The sequence below is a fragment of the Oenanthe melanoleuca genome, chromosome 1A (assembly GCF_029582105.1).
Source record: "Oenanthe melanoleuca isolate GR-GAL-2019-014 chromosome 1A, OMel1.0, whole genome shotgun sequence".
NCBI lineage: Eukaryota > Metazoa > Chordata > Aves > Passeriformes > Muscicapidae > Oenanthe > Oenanthe melanoleuca.
In genome coordinates, this window is record NC_079334.1 from 41,322,745 (window position 1) to 41,338,289 (window position 15,545).

General features: G+C 43.0%; 1 protein-coding gene across 1 annotated transcript in view; it reads left to right on the forward strand.

The window, feature by feature from the left end:
• The window catches only part of SLC38A1 (solute carrier family 38 member 1), a 39,950-nt gene extending 25,947 nt beyond the window's left edge, over positions 1–14,003 (forward strand). The window contains exons 11-16 of the mRNA XM_056482057.1: positions 1,356–1,435; positions 2,569–2,669; positions 5,812–5,930; positions 6,486–6,627; positions 6,737–6,834; positions 7,864–14,003. Coding sequence (XP_056338032.1) covers positions 1,356–1,435; positions 2,569–2,669; positions 5,812–5,930; positions 6,486–6,627; positions 6,737–6,834; positions 7,864–7,965 — 642 coding nt within the window. The 3' untranslated portion in view covers positions 7,966–14,003. The remainder of the gene's footprint in view (positions 1–1,355; positions 1,436–2,568; positions 2,670–5,811; positions 5,931–6,485; positions 6,628–6,736; positions 6,835–7,863) is intronic.
• Positions 14,004–15,545: the final 1,542 nt, after the last annotated feature.

Consider the following 15,545-nt stretch of genomic DNA (forward strand, 5'->3'; position numbering starts at 1 on the left):
GAAAGCTTTTCTTTGATTGGGGTACCCATCACCCCTGATCTGGCATGATGGACCAAGAATCAGTTATCTTGTGCTATGGCAGCTTAGGTGCAGGTTTATTTCAGAAAGCATTGAAGGGTAATCTTCTGCAGTGAGTGTCAGCATTTGCCTCTGAGCCAGTGGAGGCACCTCACTGAAGCTGAACTCCAGATGTTTCCCCTCAGGGCCAGCAATTTGCCAGTCATTTTAGCTACTTCAGTGTGTGAGAGGAGAGACAGGACAGTTTCACGGAATAGAAGGATATCTGAGGTTGGCAGAGACCTGGAGGTCACCTGGTTGAACCCCTGTGCAGGGTCACCCAGCACTGTGTCCAGGGATCTTCTGACTATCCCTGCAGATGGAGACACCACAGCAGTACTGTGCTCTGAGTGAGGGAGAGGTGGCAAAGGCCTGGGCAAGGAGGGACATCCATAGAGCAACCAGTGCATTTACTGAATCTGTCAGGCCTGGGGTGCACCATAGGATGTCTTGTGTGGGAAAGGGATACCTGTGACCAGCACAAGCAAATCTCAGGGCAGGACATCATGTAGAATGGACTCATGATGTCCTTAGAGGAGGACCTATAATTTCCTGTGACCTCTGCTCATCCTGTTCCTTCAGGAGAATGGAAGTGCCTGAGCACTGATGCCATTTTTGAAGTTTGGCTGAGGACTGACACTCACTCGAGTTCTTAGTGGAGAAGGGGCTGAGGTCCCACTTGGAGGCCTCCTGCATTTTCTGGTGACATAATGGTCTTTCTCTTTCCCCAAGAAAAAGCATGCTTCCTCCACAGCCCTCCTAGTCCCTTTGTTGGCCTGGGAAATTAAGGGATTCAGTCTGGTACCTTGAAATATCCATTTCTTTGTAAGTTCTGCATTCCTGTTCTCTTTTCTTACAGTCTGGATACGGGCTTCCTCTTGAGGACTTCAGCCTTAGCACCAGGGGTGTGCGCCCCTCTCCATGCCAAGGCAGGGTAGCGTAGCGGTGACACCAGACGTCCCTTTTACTGTGTGACACTGCTAGTAATGCTGGCAGTAGCAAACCCATCCCAGTGGGCACAGCCAGCAGCAGTGGGGCATCCAGCTCTGTGCTCTGTGAGCACAGTCAGCACTGCACTCACACCACCAACTGCAGACTTTGTCCTCCTGTTGAAATAAATTAAATAAAATTAAATACATCCTAAGTGACAGGTCTTCTGCCTTCTCAGAAAGGCTCTCAATGTTCAGTTGAAGAGTCCAGCGAGCTGGGAGCTGAGGTAGTTGAACATGGAACATTTCTTCACACCACTGGGGGAAATTCTTCTTCTTAACTTATTTTCTGGAATTCTCTCTGAACAGACCGTGTACGCTTTGCCTACCATTGCTTTTGCGTTTGTGTGCCACCCATCAGTCCTCCCGATTTACAGCGAACTTAAAGAGTAAGCCTTTCTTTTTATTTTTTTTACAGTTTATTGTTTTGAACGGTTTTACATGGAAAATGTTAGCACAGAGGTGCTCTGAATCATTCGTGCCACTCAGAGGTGTGCTTTAGTAACACTCAACAAGCGTCAGCTAGGAAATCTGGCCTCCCAGGCATGCTGTGTCCCTGGGGCAGGGGCCAGGGAGGTGGAGAATAATGCAATACTTGGGAGTTTTCCCTGGAAGTACACAGCAGCCTGGGGAGAGCCAAGTTCTGGCAGTAGGAGAGGCGTGTGTTCTGCTAACAGCATTTGTTCTGCAGCATTAGTGCAACTAAAAACCTGTTGCAGTACCAGGAAAATTAAAGTGCTTTCAGCCTTACTGATATTAAAAGCCCTTTGTTGGTACTGCTGTCTCACTGACACCTTAGGCTGGTATGGGCTGTGGGGAGCTGGACACAGCCCTGCTGTGACACTGCTGACAGCCCTGGGCAGCAGCAGTGGGGTCCTGGACCATGGGGAAGCCCCAGGGGAGAGGTCAGGGTCAGTCAGATCCCTGACTGCCCTCAGACACTTGCTGGGTGCTTTAAATTTCAAGTGACTTGAGCAGGTTCCCAGGTACCTATTAGGGCATCCTTGTGTGGGTTTAAAAGTCTAAGTTTAGGTACTGGAGTGTGAATATTTCAGAATAAATATCTAAAGATTAAATGTTTACACTTAACCTATTTACTGGTCAGCATAAATCCAGTATTTTCTATCCATGGGGACACAAATATTTGTCTTCACTTATTCTTGGGGTTTTTTTTCTCTCTGTATAATTTTATACTTCTTTCATTTTGACCTTTTAATTTGATTACCAAAGTGTTTCAGGGTCATCCTCTCTCCACACGGTTTCATTGTTTAAGCAAGTACAGACATGGAGCAGACCCACAGGTTACAGCCACTATTTTTTCACTAAGCTCCAAGTAGGGTCCTTTTCCCCAGTCCTTTTCTTTCTTGTGCAGCTGTCAGTGAGTTTCTGTTTTAAATGAAAATGCATTCATGAGTCTCCCCAGAATTACTATGCCTATACAAACACCTAATACATTTTGAAACAGCTATGGAAAAATCCAGCCTAACCATTCTTATGTGTTCTTTTCTTGTTCTTTCTCCAGCCGTTCACAGAAAAAAATGCAGTTGGTTTCAAATATCTCATTTTTTGCCATGTTTCTGATGTACTTTATGACTGCCATATTTGGCTATTTGACTTTCTACGGTAAGTATGCAGTTCTTTACTGATCAGAGTAGAACAAGGATACATGTAAAATCAATAGTGTATCCCAGCTGGGAAGTCCCATCACTTATATTAAAATACTTTTCCAAATAATTTTCCTTAAAGTTCTCATATTGAAGGTATAAATCCTTTCCTCCTTTTCCCCTGTGGATGAAAAGCACAAGTGAAATTACTATTTGCAAAAGGCATTTCCAAAATATGAAGGAGAGATTTGTTTTACAGAATTGGGGATTAGCTGGGCCCCACTAAGATTTTGTTCCAGGGTTCTCACCTGAATGATGTGTGCATTGGTAATGGCTGAAGCATGCATATTTGCAAAAATTGAGACAGATTTCAGTGCAGGTCCTAGGAAATGAGTAACAAATCAGCCATCACAGTTTTTTCACTTTCTTAGTAACGCTTTCATCATAGAGACAACAGACCAAATGTTTTCCCTGTGTCCCTAGAGCTGACCTCTTTGGGTCTTGGTTAAATAAACTGGCAGTGAAGGTGGGGAAACTTTGAGTATTGTCCCAGCTCAGCCGCCACAGAATGGTTATCTCAGTGTGTGAGACTCCCACCCTGTCCCTTTTCCATGCATATCAATTCAGTTGACAAATTATGTTGTATCACTAAAGGATACAATATGTGTGCCCTAAAGGCACAATTGTTATGTAAAGTAGGATAAAATATGAATGTTGCCCAGGAACTCCTGGGAATGTTGCCCATGGAACTCTCATGTTCCAATGTCACTAGAATAGTGTCTTTATCCATGGACCGTTAAGGGGTTACAAGACAGGTGACAAAGCTGATGTTTGCCTTTTACTTCAGAGTCACCCATCAGTCTTCACCACCCTATTCCAAGTGGTATTTCTGTTACAACCTACTCATTCATTATACTGTCCCTTGTGAGCCACCAATTGCAAGAGAAAAAAAAATAAAGTAAATATGAAACATGGCATTTTTTTTCCGAAGGTGTACCTATCTCATATTTGCTTTCTCAGACTCTCATTCTGATTATGAGGCCTTGAGTATACATGTGTTGAAGTAACTTGAGGTCATCTGTTCTAATTTTCCCAATAAACCCACAAATAGGCTGCAAGTGACAACAGCATCAGCCGTTCTCATCCAGCTGCTCCCATCTAACACATTTTCGTAGAGATGCATCAAATTAGCAGCCCCAGGGAGCAAGTGGGTGTAAATCAGCATGGACCCCTTCGCTTTGGCAGGGAGGAGATTCTGATGTGATTGCCCCAGGGATCTGAGGAGGCAGATCTGTGGCGCTCCTCTCTGGGAATCTCCCACATCCCTCAAGGACGAGGGTCTGGAGTCCATGGAGGAGGTAGGGGCTGCGTCCTTCTGGCCCTCCCGAGGGGGAATGGCGGAGGAATCCCTGGGGTGTCTTGTGTGCCTCTCCCCATATTAGGCATCCCTGCTCTCCAGCATTGAGAGCCCACAGGTAGAAGCTGTGGAGAGCTCTGCTGGGGCTTCTGCAGTGTCAGTGCAGTGACAGGCTGCGAAAAAAGACACTGAGGGAATGTAGAATTCCTCCATAAAATTCATTCCTTCTTCCCCTTGAGATCGAAAAGACTTTACCTTTCATATGTTCACTTACAGTGTTCTAACCCTCTTCTCTACCCTTACCTGGGTAAGAACAGTATTTTTATTGTGACCATTTCTTCTTTACACCAATAGTACTTGTCTGTTTGCTGTGTTCTCAAAAGTGTTGCAGTGATGACTATATTTACATTGCAGAATTACAGAAAAGAGGTGTTTTTCTTCCCCTAAAAGGTCACAGTGTGGTTGGGCTCTGTGGTGTATCTAGCTGAAAGGAAAACAGACCTTCAACTGTAAGCCTTGCCCTTCACTTCCTACCTGGCTGCAGCCCGTGAGCGGTACAGAAGTTGCAGTCTGTGCTTGCAGGAGCAGAGTAAGCTCTGTGTTGCAGAAGCTGTGCATGTGCCCGGCTTGAAAGCCCCACTCCTGATCTGCAGGGAGGTGGGAGAGCATTTTCTTTCTCCTGGTGGGGATTCAGGCACTGTCTAGGTGGTGTTGACCTGTGGTCTCTAGCCAGAAGGGCGCCCTGGGGGGAGTGTAGGCATTTTGCCACAGGACAGATCCCTCTGCCTCCAGGAATACATGAGGTTTTACCAAGTGCCAAAGATGGTAAATTAGAAGTGGCCACTGAGTTCCCTTTAAGAGCTGTTATATTTTACCACCAGCTTTCTAAGATTAGCAGGCAGAAACAAAACATGGGTATAAAAAGGGGCTGCAGGTGTGTTTGGTGGCATGCTTAACAGCCACCCCTTTAGATTATTGCTCCTGGATATTTAAAAATTACAAAGCAAACACATAGGTCCCTCAGCAACTTGGTTTTCCTGCTGGTTAGTACACGCAGACCTTCTCTGCACTATTTATCACTGCTTCAAGGAAACATTTTGGCAGGAGATTGTATTAAATATTGCCAGCACCTCCCCGTTAAGCACCCCCTGTGATTTGTCTTGGCTGCTGGGGCTGCTGGCCAGCATGGAGCTGAGCTGCAGGCTCTGCTGGCAGCCCTCAGAGGAGCTGCTGAAGGATTTGAGTGCAAATGTCAGAGCGTCCTGCTGAGAGCTGACCCAAGATAGGTTTTGTTCTCAGCTGAAACAGGGGCACTGCTTTTTGCTGGAAGTTGATTTGCTGTTTAGAGTAATTTAGCTCAAGACCTTGCAGTTTATATTAAGTTCAGCCATTGCAGTGCATGTGTTTATTTTTATACAATTTAAAACTTTAAAAAAAGTCCACAGAACCAATTAAAAATAGCTGATTTCACTTCACCTATTTTTGTATATATGTATATATGTAAGCAAGCCTTCATGTATGTCTCACTGTTGTCTTTTCTGCAGTGAAAATTACCTTAGACTTAGGCATGTGCTGTCATGAATTAAGATGCATTCCTAAATCAGGCCTCCAAAGGATTAATCTGGAATAATAGGATCATTGGGATTTTGTTCAAAGCACTGTTTTAACTCAAGGATGTTTCATTCCATACTCTTTTGTTTACAGATAAATCACTTGTTGTTCAAGAAGGCTGTTGTTAAGCAATGATTTTTGTGAACTAATTGCCTTTTTTGCCAGAACACTTACCTTACTGTCTTTCCCATAGAGAATGTGCAGTCAGATCTGCTTCACAAATACCAGAGCAAAGATGACATCCTCATCCTGACTGTGCGCTTGGCCGTGATCGTGGCGGTGATACTCACCGTGCCGGTGCTGTTTTTCACTGTAAGTAAAAAGGTCTGCCTGGTTTGGAACTTGGCAACAGCTGTACACAGCACATTCCTTCAAACCACAGTCCAGGGGTGGCTGAGACTACAAAAAGAGCTTGAGCTTGGATTAGTCTTTCCTCATGCCAGACTCCTACTAACTTCTGGAGAAGTTCTCTGTGCAGTAAATAAATAAATAAATAAATAAATAAATAAATAAATCACTTTTGGTCTTAAACCTATTTTAAATTGAATCTACAAGGGTCCTCTCTTACATCACATCACTTTACTGGAGCAGGCTCAGAGGTGAAGTTCCTTTTTAAGTGGAGAAGGATTCAAAATGGCATGTTAAAAAGAGAGGAATATCCTACTGCACATGCACATGTACCTACAGTTCTGAAAAAATAAATTAATTTTAAGGAGTATTTCAAAGGACATTACTTCAGGCAACCCAGATCTATGCAGCACTTGTCGCATGAAGAACTAGTTAAAATAAACATGGGAAGCTTTGAATTGGCTCATAGACTGTTTGTGACAGAAAACTTCCTCTCTGTCTCTCTCTCTCCCCCTACAGGTACGTTCATCATTATTCGAGATGGCCAGAAAAACAAAATTTGACTTATGCCGTCATGTGTTGGTTACTTTTGTTCTTTTGGTTATCATCAACCTGTTAGTCATTTTTATCCCATCCATGAAGGATATTTTTGGAGTTGTAGGTAGAGTATCCTGGTTTTGTACTGCTAATAAAAAAACAGTTGCTAATCAGCAACACAATACCTAGCTGTTGCTGACAGTTAACAAAACTCATTCATTTGAATTTTGCAGGGGTCACTTCTGCCAATATGCTGATTTTCATTCTTCCTTCATCGTTGTATTTAAAAATTACACAGCAGGATGGATCAAAGTTGACTCAGAGGATTTGGGTATGCATTCCATTCCCATCAGTGCAACACTTCCACCTCATCATTCTCTTTATTGTGCTAGGTGCAAAGCAGACCTAATCTGAACATATGTGTGAGCTCCTTTACATTATATTCCCTGTGTGCTTCAGTCAGCTGGCAGCTGTGCTCACCCTTCTCCTTTGCTTACCCTGGGAGTCCCCTGGTGGAGGGGCCATGCCATGCATCTTGTGTTTTGGGGAGGCCCTTTTCTGTGGGATGAGGTACTTCCCTGGCTGGCAAGCAGCAGCAGCCTGTCAGCAGGGTGCAGGAAGCCCTCCAGCCCACTTCAGCAAGGCTTTCAGCACAGTGAGCTCTCTCTGCTTCTGTGTGCTGATCCAGAAAGCATGCAAAGTGCTCTGTTAGCAGTATTCCTCATGGCTCTAATGGACCTGAGTCAGACTTAGGGTGGTTCCACAGTGAAGCAGCCAGCTGAAGTGTTATGTTAGCTGTTTGGCATGCAGGAGCAGATAGGAATGGACCTTGGAAAGATTTCCTGTGAGCCCCAGAGAGTGCTGCAGCTGAAAAGATGCAACACTCCTGTGTGTTCCCAGTCTAACTGGAAGCATTGTACAGTCAGACCTCCTCTCTAAGCAGACAGGTAGAAAACATGTTTCACTTTGGCTGCATCCACAGATCTCATGACAAAACTGCTGAACTTTGATGAACACATGTCTGATGGGAAGAATATAGTGATTTCTGTGAGGCTGTGGAAAGAGCAGGGATGATCAGTCCTAAAAACAGACTCACTTAATCCTCTTTAGGGATGATCAGTGTTTAAGAAGTGAATTGAAAGGAGAAAAAAAAATTAGTTTGGTGTTCAGCAAGTAATTACTAATGACGCTAATCTGTTTAATTATCTGTGGGTCTTATCTTTACCAGAAGTGCTAGCTCATTTTGACTGATAATTTTGACACATCACCTTGTACATCTCCTTAAGAAAAGTTAACATACTTGAATTAATTGTCTTTTCTTTTTATTCATTAATCTTCTCTCCTTTTTTTTTTCTTTCAGGCTTCTCTTTTCTTGGCACTGGGGGTATTGTTTTCCCTAGTGAGCATTCCCTTGGTCATCTATGACTGGGTACAATCAGGAGGCAGTGATGAAGGCCACTGAAGTTCACCTTCTTCTCAGAAGAAGATACCCCTGTTTGCTACACACCAAAATCGCAACCATCCCTTCTGTTGTCTATTCCACCTTTTGTGAGTTTACTCAAATCAAATCCAAATAATGATTATCCAGTACTGAAAATACTGTCCTTGGGAGTATTTCCTCACAAAAAACAGACCCATTCTTCCAATAGGCATATCACTCTCCGATCAGCAAAAAGTCTGTGTTAATTGTCCATGAGATTATATAGAGCATTGCTCATAGAAATTCATCACAATTAGTTTCCCCTCTTCCACCCATGAATTGCATTGTTCCATTATTATCCTTAGCCCTCCAGCCACAAGCTCTGCTCCTTTAGGGCAGCAGCGCCTGTTGCTATCAATTCCAATTGGAGTGTTGTTCATTCACATCCTTCCCCCTTCTTTTAGCCAAAACTCTGCTCTCTAATTGTATGCATCTGGTTTGTTGGTTTGTTTGTTTGTTCTGTTGCTGTTTCAGGCACCATTTGCCTCACTGGGTTAAGTGTAGCATTCTGGATACAGGCATGAAAAGCACCACGAGAGCGTAGCTGAGCGCTGTGTAATCGTAGGTCCTAAATCTGGTGCTTCTCTCTGACGTTTTGGGGGGTGATCTAGCCCCAGGGCTTGGCCCAGTCATGGCTTTGGGGAACAGACTGTGTGTGTCTGTGTGTGTGTCTTTGTGATGTGGAGCAGGGAGCAGGAGAAAGACAGCCACTACCGCCAGCCACTATTCCCCTGGCACACTTGAGTTGGAGGTTGACCAGAACCTGACCCCAACCATGAATACTTGAATCTGAAGAGAAGCAGACATTTGGAGATTTCCATAAGAAGTCTGCATTTTCTTCAGCGTTAAACTGTTTAGTAATGCCCCATTGCTCTCAGAAAAAAAAAAAAACCAACAAGCTCCAGTTTTATCAAAACCTACGCATTTAATCATACCTTATGCCATTTTCCATACCTTGTAGGGACTGGCTCCTCTCTTGTGTCTTACCCTCCTCCCACTGAAGTCAGTGGGGTCTTTGACAGCAGTGGGAGCAGGATTTGACTCACTCTGCCAAACTACTAGATTTTTAATGGAAATTGAAATCTGCAACATTTCTTTAAATGAACAGAAATACTTTTTATATTTGAAAGATTTCATTTACATTTTTCATTAGTTTTCCATAACAATACTGAATTACTACTAGGAGAAACACTGTAACTTGCAACAGTTGTCCACAGAATAAGCATTTGCCTAATGCCTTATAGCTGGTGTAGAGAACCACTTGTAGAGACTCAAAAGCTAAGCAGGTGATCACTCACCATCCTGAGCAGACATCTGCTATTAGTGCACTGCCAGCAGCGTAAACATGTTCGCTTTGTGTCATTCACCGTGTGAGCTAAAAGGTGTCTCAGAATATGAACATGGCTCCCACAGAAAGAACTGATGGCTAAAGGAAGCCTCATTTCACTGCCCAAGGGCTGTGATGCCCTTGGTATGCTCGAGCCATACCTGTCAGTGTGCAGTGACCCTCTTGTTGTCAGTAGCTGGTTCATTGAAAACTCCATTTGTAACTCTGGAAGCAGACCATCATCAGCAGCTGTGAGGAACCTGTCATTGCAACTTGCTCTTTTTAAAGTTAGGGACAGATTATTTGGGGTCTTAGGATTTCTGTGAGCTACTGAATTGCCTCAGTTGTCATTGCTTTGTCCTACATGGCTTGAAGCCACTGAGAGTTGAGATCACAGAACACATCTCAGGACCCTGAAAGTTGGTTTCTGAAGATAATATCCAGAGAGGTTAGTTTGGGACCTTCCTAGGAATTTGGGCGTTGAGATGCTGATGGTTCATGCTGCAGAAACTAAGCCTGCTAAGCCCAGACTTCCAGATCTGTACCTTAGCATAGGTAGTGAGGTGCTTGCCTCTGACTATTCTTCACTGTGATCCAGAAATAAGGCAGAGTGGATTCCACAGGCTGCCCTGGAGTAGCCCAGTAGCAAGAACAACACTGGAAACCTTCTCCCAGCAAGGTGTCTGGTGCATCATCCTTCCCCCAAGCACCCCCTAGGCCAGCCTTTAACACAAAAACCACTGAGCTACCTGGGATCCCTGTACTAAGATCCCTTGTACTTTACTGTGGCTGGTCCCAGACCTTTGCCTGTGATGGTGCAGGTCACCAGTTCTCTCTGTGCTGTCCTCTTATGGTACTGATCCCTGCCCTTATTCACAGAAAAGTCCATACCATAGCCTTCAAGACCAGGTGTTAGGCAAGCTCTTGGGAGCCTGTGCTTTGTTCTTATCTCTTTGCACCTCATTCCAGGCATCTTCTTAGCTTGGGATGTAAATTTGTCATTTTCCTTTTGCAGGCCACTGCAGCAGAAGCCCAGCATCTCACTCCATTCTCTGACTCAGCTTTCTGATGTTGCATTTCAAGTTTTGAGGTCCTTTATAATCTCTCTGGATCTTATCCTAAAAACCTAACTCAGAAATGAGAATGCTGTACAGTGTTATCCTGAAGATGCTACCAGGCTCTCCTGCTTTCCTTCCCCTTTATCTTTCTTCTACTACTGATTAATGAGCAGCACAGCTCTGTGCATTGGGGGGTTGTGAGAGATAAGATCCTGGGAATGATCCAGGTATGAGCTAGAGGTCTCATCTGCTGCAAAGGGTTCCAGCAAGGTCACATATGTGACATCTCCCTCCTCCTTCCTTCTCCCCCCAAATAGTCTGTAGTCTGCTGTTTGAAATACGAGCCATTGAGTTTTGGCACCCAACTTCCTTCGACTTGAAGGGCTGTTGGGTCACTGATTGTTCATCTTCCTAAATCTCCTCCATCACTATTAGTCTCCCTCTCCTCTTTGCTATTCTGCCTTCTCCTTTTCCCCAGTTTATTTGTATACTGGAGTTTTACTTAATAAATAGGGAGATTGAGCTGAGTGTGCATAGAAGTGAAATTACCCAAGGTACTGAACCACCAAAGCATGTCTTATATACTGAAAAATGGATACCCAAAATATTAAGTCTTTAAACAGACTCTGTTTCTGGGTCTCTTAAAAATAAAATTTAAAAAAAAAGAAAAAAAAAAAAGAGGGAATTTTGCTTAGACTGATTTACTGGCATCATATTTATAGATATTTATGGAAAGGAATCATGTGTTTATTGATGTCTGTGGTAATGAACGTGAAATAACGTGCTTTTTGTTTTCTCATCAGGTTTATACATTCTTAACAGAATGCAATAGACCCTGCTGTAACTGTCAACATCAGTGATGGATGACAATATTTGTATGAGGTTATCTGTAAAATGTACTGCTGTTATTCAGTTCATTTGGAATAGTGAACCTGTAGCCACGATTGTATGAGTCCCACATATTAGCTAGGATTTTAAAAGCACAGTGAAATGCTGTAGAATTTTCTCTGTTGTAAAATTAATAGGATCCAGAATACCATATCTACTTAGTAGGTGATAGCATGCTTTCTTTTCATAGAGAGTTTATCACTATTGTGAGCACTGCAAGTGTCATCGACTGGATGCAAAATTGCTCCTAATAACTGCAACAAAAAACTTTAAAATTCTCGTGTGTGTAGTACCAACAGTTGAGTGGTGAGGGACAAGGAAGGACTAATTAGAAGCAGGGATTAAAAATAAGATTGTAAGTGTTAAACTTAAAAGACTGCCTTGCTGCCTCTCCTAGTCCACAGCACATTGCAAAGAAAATAATTATGGGCTTAAAGCAACAGTAATAGATCTGCCCTTCTCTGTCCAATGGAAAACATGCCTAGATAGTAAAACAGAGTAAATTGTTATTTGGGAACAGTATCTCGGGGCAGTGACCTCTCTGGGTGATGCTTGCTCCTGGTCAGAGGGCCAATGCCAAATCTGTGCACCAGCACAGACTTTTTGTAGAGCTGACACAGACCAAGTGGTGCCTGGCACATGTGCAAGCCTAGGGCACAGCAGCTGGTGTCATCCTGCGAGGTCAGGGATGGGGATGTTCATCCACTCCGAGGGCTGCTCTTCTGAGCCACATGTGAACCCAAAGCCTGTGCTCCACCTGTAATCGGTCACACATGCCCCAGTGTGGGTTGGATGGTGTGTGGGTTTTGTCTGTACATCTGCCTTACAATGCATAAGCGCAACACAGCTCTCTGATATTGAGTATTAAACAGTAACAATTAATGGTATGTCTAGCTTACCTTTAAATTTATATATTTCTTTGCTCGAACCTTACATTAAGGCTAAAGAGCACCTTGGTCAAAACAAAACTTCTCATGTGGTGGTGTCCCACCTCCAGTCCTAGTGCCCCACCCCAGTGCCTGTAGGAGAAAGGCACCACAGAATGTACCCAGCTCCATCAGCAGCTCCATGAGATGGCTTTATCAGCTGGCGCCACGGTGCTTTCATAAACAGATCCCCAGAGCCCCTGGCGTCAGAAAATCCTTATTTCCTGTAACGTACAGCAAAGAATGTGTTATTTGTATCTAATGTAAGGATTTCTGTAACAAACTGTGAAAAAAAAAAGATAATGAATTAATAAAAGGTACAGGGCTGGAAAGTCTAGAATTCACAAATTGTACACATACCTATGTTTCTGAAGACAAATCTATGCAGTTGTGTTGTATTGTAGGAAATTTCATTTTTATGTACATACATATTGTAAATAAATAGGATGCTGTATATTTTTGCAGTTGTTTATCCCCTATGAATAGAAGTGTCGAGATAGGCTCTGCATATTGAGAATAATTTTAATAGAAATACAAATACTTTAGCTTCTTAGCAAAATGTATATCCTTTTCTTTCTCCCAAGAGTTCACAAGTTAAATCCTAAACTTGAAATTATAATTACATCCCTAAAGTAAAAAGATAAATAAAAGGTCCAGTTAAACTGCTGGGATTAATTCCAGTGCATGACTCCCTGTTTTCTCAACAGCAAGTTTGCCAGTCTTCCTGTTGGGTAAAATACCTCCCTTGTTAAAAGGCCTCTTTGGTACCGAGGTACTGCTTACCTCCTCAGCTGAGGTCAGTTGGTAGTAAAGTGCTGAAAAGGCTTTATAGAAGAAACCATGGCAAACTGCAGCCAGCAATTTGACCTAGCATTATGCCATGTTGTATCCAGGCATGTATTTACCCAACTAGTACAAACAGAAGTCAGGGCAGAGCTTCTGCATTTCCATTTTCAGCCATCAGAAATGCCAGTAGTTCAGAAAAAAAAAGTATGACAAGCCAGGGGTCAGCAGCAACCAGAGTAATTGGTGTCATTTCCAGCCCCCTCCCTTCCTGCAGAGTTCTGTGGCTGCTCTGCCTCAGAACCTGCTGCTGTCATGCAACCAAAACACTGGCACCTGAGGCTGCCAAGATCTTCCCTGGCCGGGGACTGCTTGCATCTCTCACCCTGTGAACAGGCAGAGGTCGTTGGATAGCTGTGTGTCCAGGGGTGAGGATGAGGGAGGGGAGGGCTGGGTATGTTCTGAGAGTGCATCCATCAGAGGCCTTGCATAGACTTTCTCACTAGTAAAGTATGGAAATGTTTTTTCAGGGCTGCTGAAAAATGGAGGTTAAGAAATGCATCTAAAAATAATTGTGGGGTTTTTTTCCGTGTTTACTTTATGGGCTTGGATGAAAATGAAACTTGAAATAACATTTGCTTTTATCATGAGCACAAATTTGAGGGGGAAAAAACTATATACAGTCAGTTCTACTGAGCTTTTCAAATTAATACCAATGTATGTTTTGTTTTCAATGTTATAGCCAACAAAATATAAACTGTAAAGGTATTTTTCCACTAGACTTGAACTTTACATTGTTTATAGAAACCTGTTTTTAGTGTCCCAACATATGCTAAGGCTCACACAGATCCAGTATAAACAATGTTGTTTGAATGATGTATGTTTGATACAAGCTCATCTCTAATAGATTGTTGAAGTGAGTCATCGGTAACATTTACTCCTGTTAACATCACCTGTTAACTTTGTGCTGCTCATGTCTAAATAAACAACACAGTTTTTCAGTTTCTATGTGTAAATAAAATGTATCAAGTTCTATGATCTCTCTGTTACCTCTTAGTTTTTAAACATTAAAATTGTGATCTAAATTAATGTTGGGACCATACTCATTCTTCCAAAGGGATGACGATGTATCATTTTAATGGCTCGAATAGCAAATGCTCTCTTGCTCCTTATCCAAGTATTTTCACTGAATTTAGGGCATGCAGCTCTTACAAAGCCAGCTACATTAGACTTGGTGCAGTATGTAGATCAAAGCATCAGCAAATGGCTATGGATCATTAAGGTGAAGTTTGTGATACAGTTTTACAGGGACCTGAAGGTGGGGCAGATGGTTACCACAGCCTGCAGTTGCTGAAGATGACAGCATTCCTCAAGGCCAGTACTTGAGTTTCTGCCTGCTCCTTGAAGACTGAGTGCTTGCCAGTCTGTTTCAAGGTCAAATCAGGCAATTTAACTTAAAGGGCTGCTGTTAAGTCGGGTTGGAGAAGATGTCAAACTGGTGCCTGCAATGACTAAACCCCTGACAGACTTGTCTCAGCTATGGAAGCAGAAGCCATTAGCAAATGTATGAGGAAGATACCCAAAGACAGTAATGTCTTAGGCAGCTGCTTCTCCCAAGGTACCTCTGTCAAAGCTTTAAAGGATCTGGAACGTGCTAACTTTTTTGCCTTTGACCTCTAATTTTATTAGTGTTCAGATTATAGTGACCACCTACAAAAATTATTCTTGGCTAGAGTCCAAACAACTGAAGAGCTTACTTGACTGCATGGGATGAGTACAGCTCCCCAGGCTTCTCTGCAGGAGAAGAGATGGGACCATTTGTGTGTCAGAGGATCTTTGGAAGCCATTGTCTAGTCCCCAAGCCCAGGATGTATCTTAAAGCCATACACCTGGGAGCACAGAGGTACAAGCTTCTGCACTGCACTTGTCTATTAGTCTCTTCTGTTTGGCATACATTTGCACACACTTCTCTACCCAGCCAAACTTAATCCTCTCATAGCCATATCTTAGGACATAGGAATATAATTTATGGACCAAAGGAAAAAAAGAGAAACTATAGTTCTTTTTTTCTTTGCTTGCAGATTACCACAAATATCTTGCCTTCTGCAGTGCAGTCTGACAGCTTCACCTCAAGTTCACTTAAAACCACACAGCCAAATTTGAAAAGACCGATCTCCTTTCCATGCCACTTTTGGCTTGTACCCCTGAAGTCAGACAGATCTCTTAGACAACATCTGAACAGTCCCTGTTTGAGAGTAAAAAAAAAAAAGGAATAATTACTATTTCCTACGGCAAGCAATGCTTTTATCTGAAGGAAGACACTCCTTCCATATGCTTCATCTGGGGTCTTAGTTTGACTTAAATTCATGTGAAATTGCATTTGGTCTTCACTGCTGAAGCCCAAATTCAAGCCACTGTTAAGATGTCTCATTACACTAATAACTGGGAGTAAGAACTTAGGCCAACTTCAGGAAGTGTGGAGAAAGTGGAGATAGTAGGAACAGGCACAAGTGATACATCCATTTTTAAGACTTTCTAACCACAAACTGAACATGGGCTTTGTTTCCTGTGAGGAAGCTT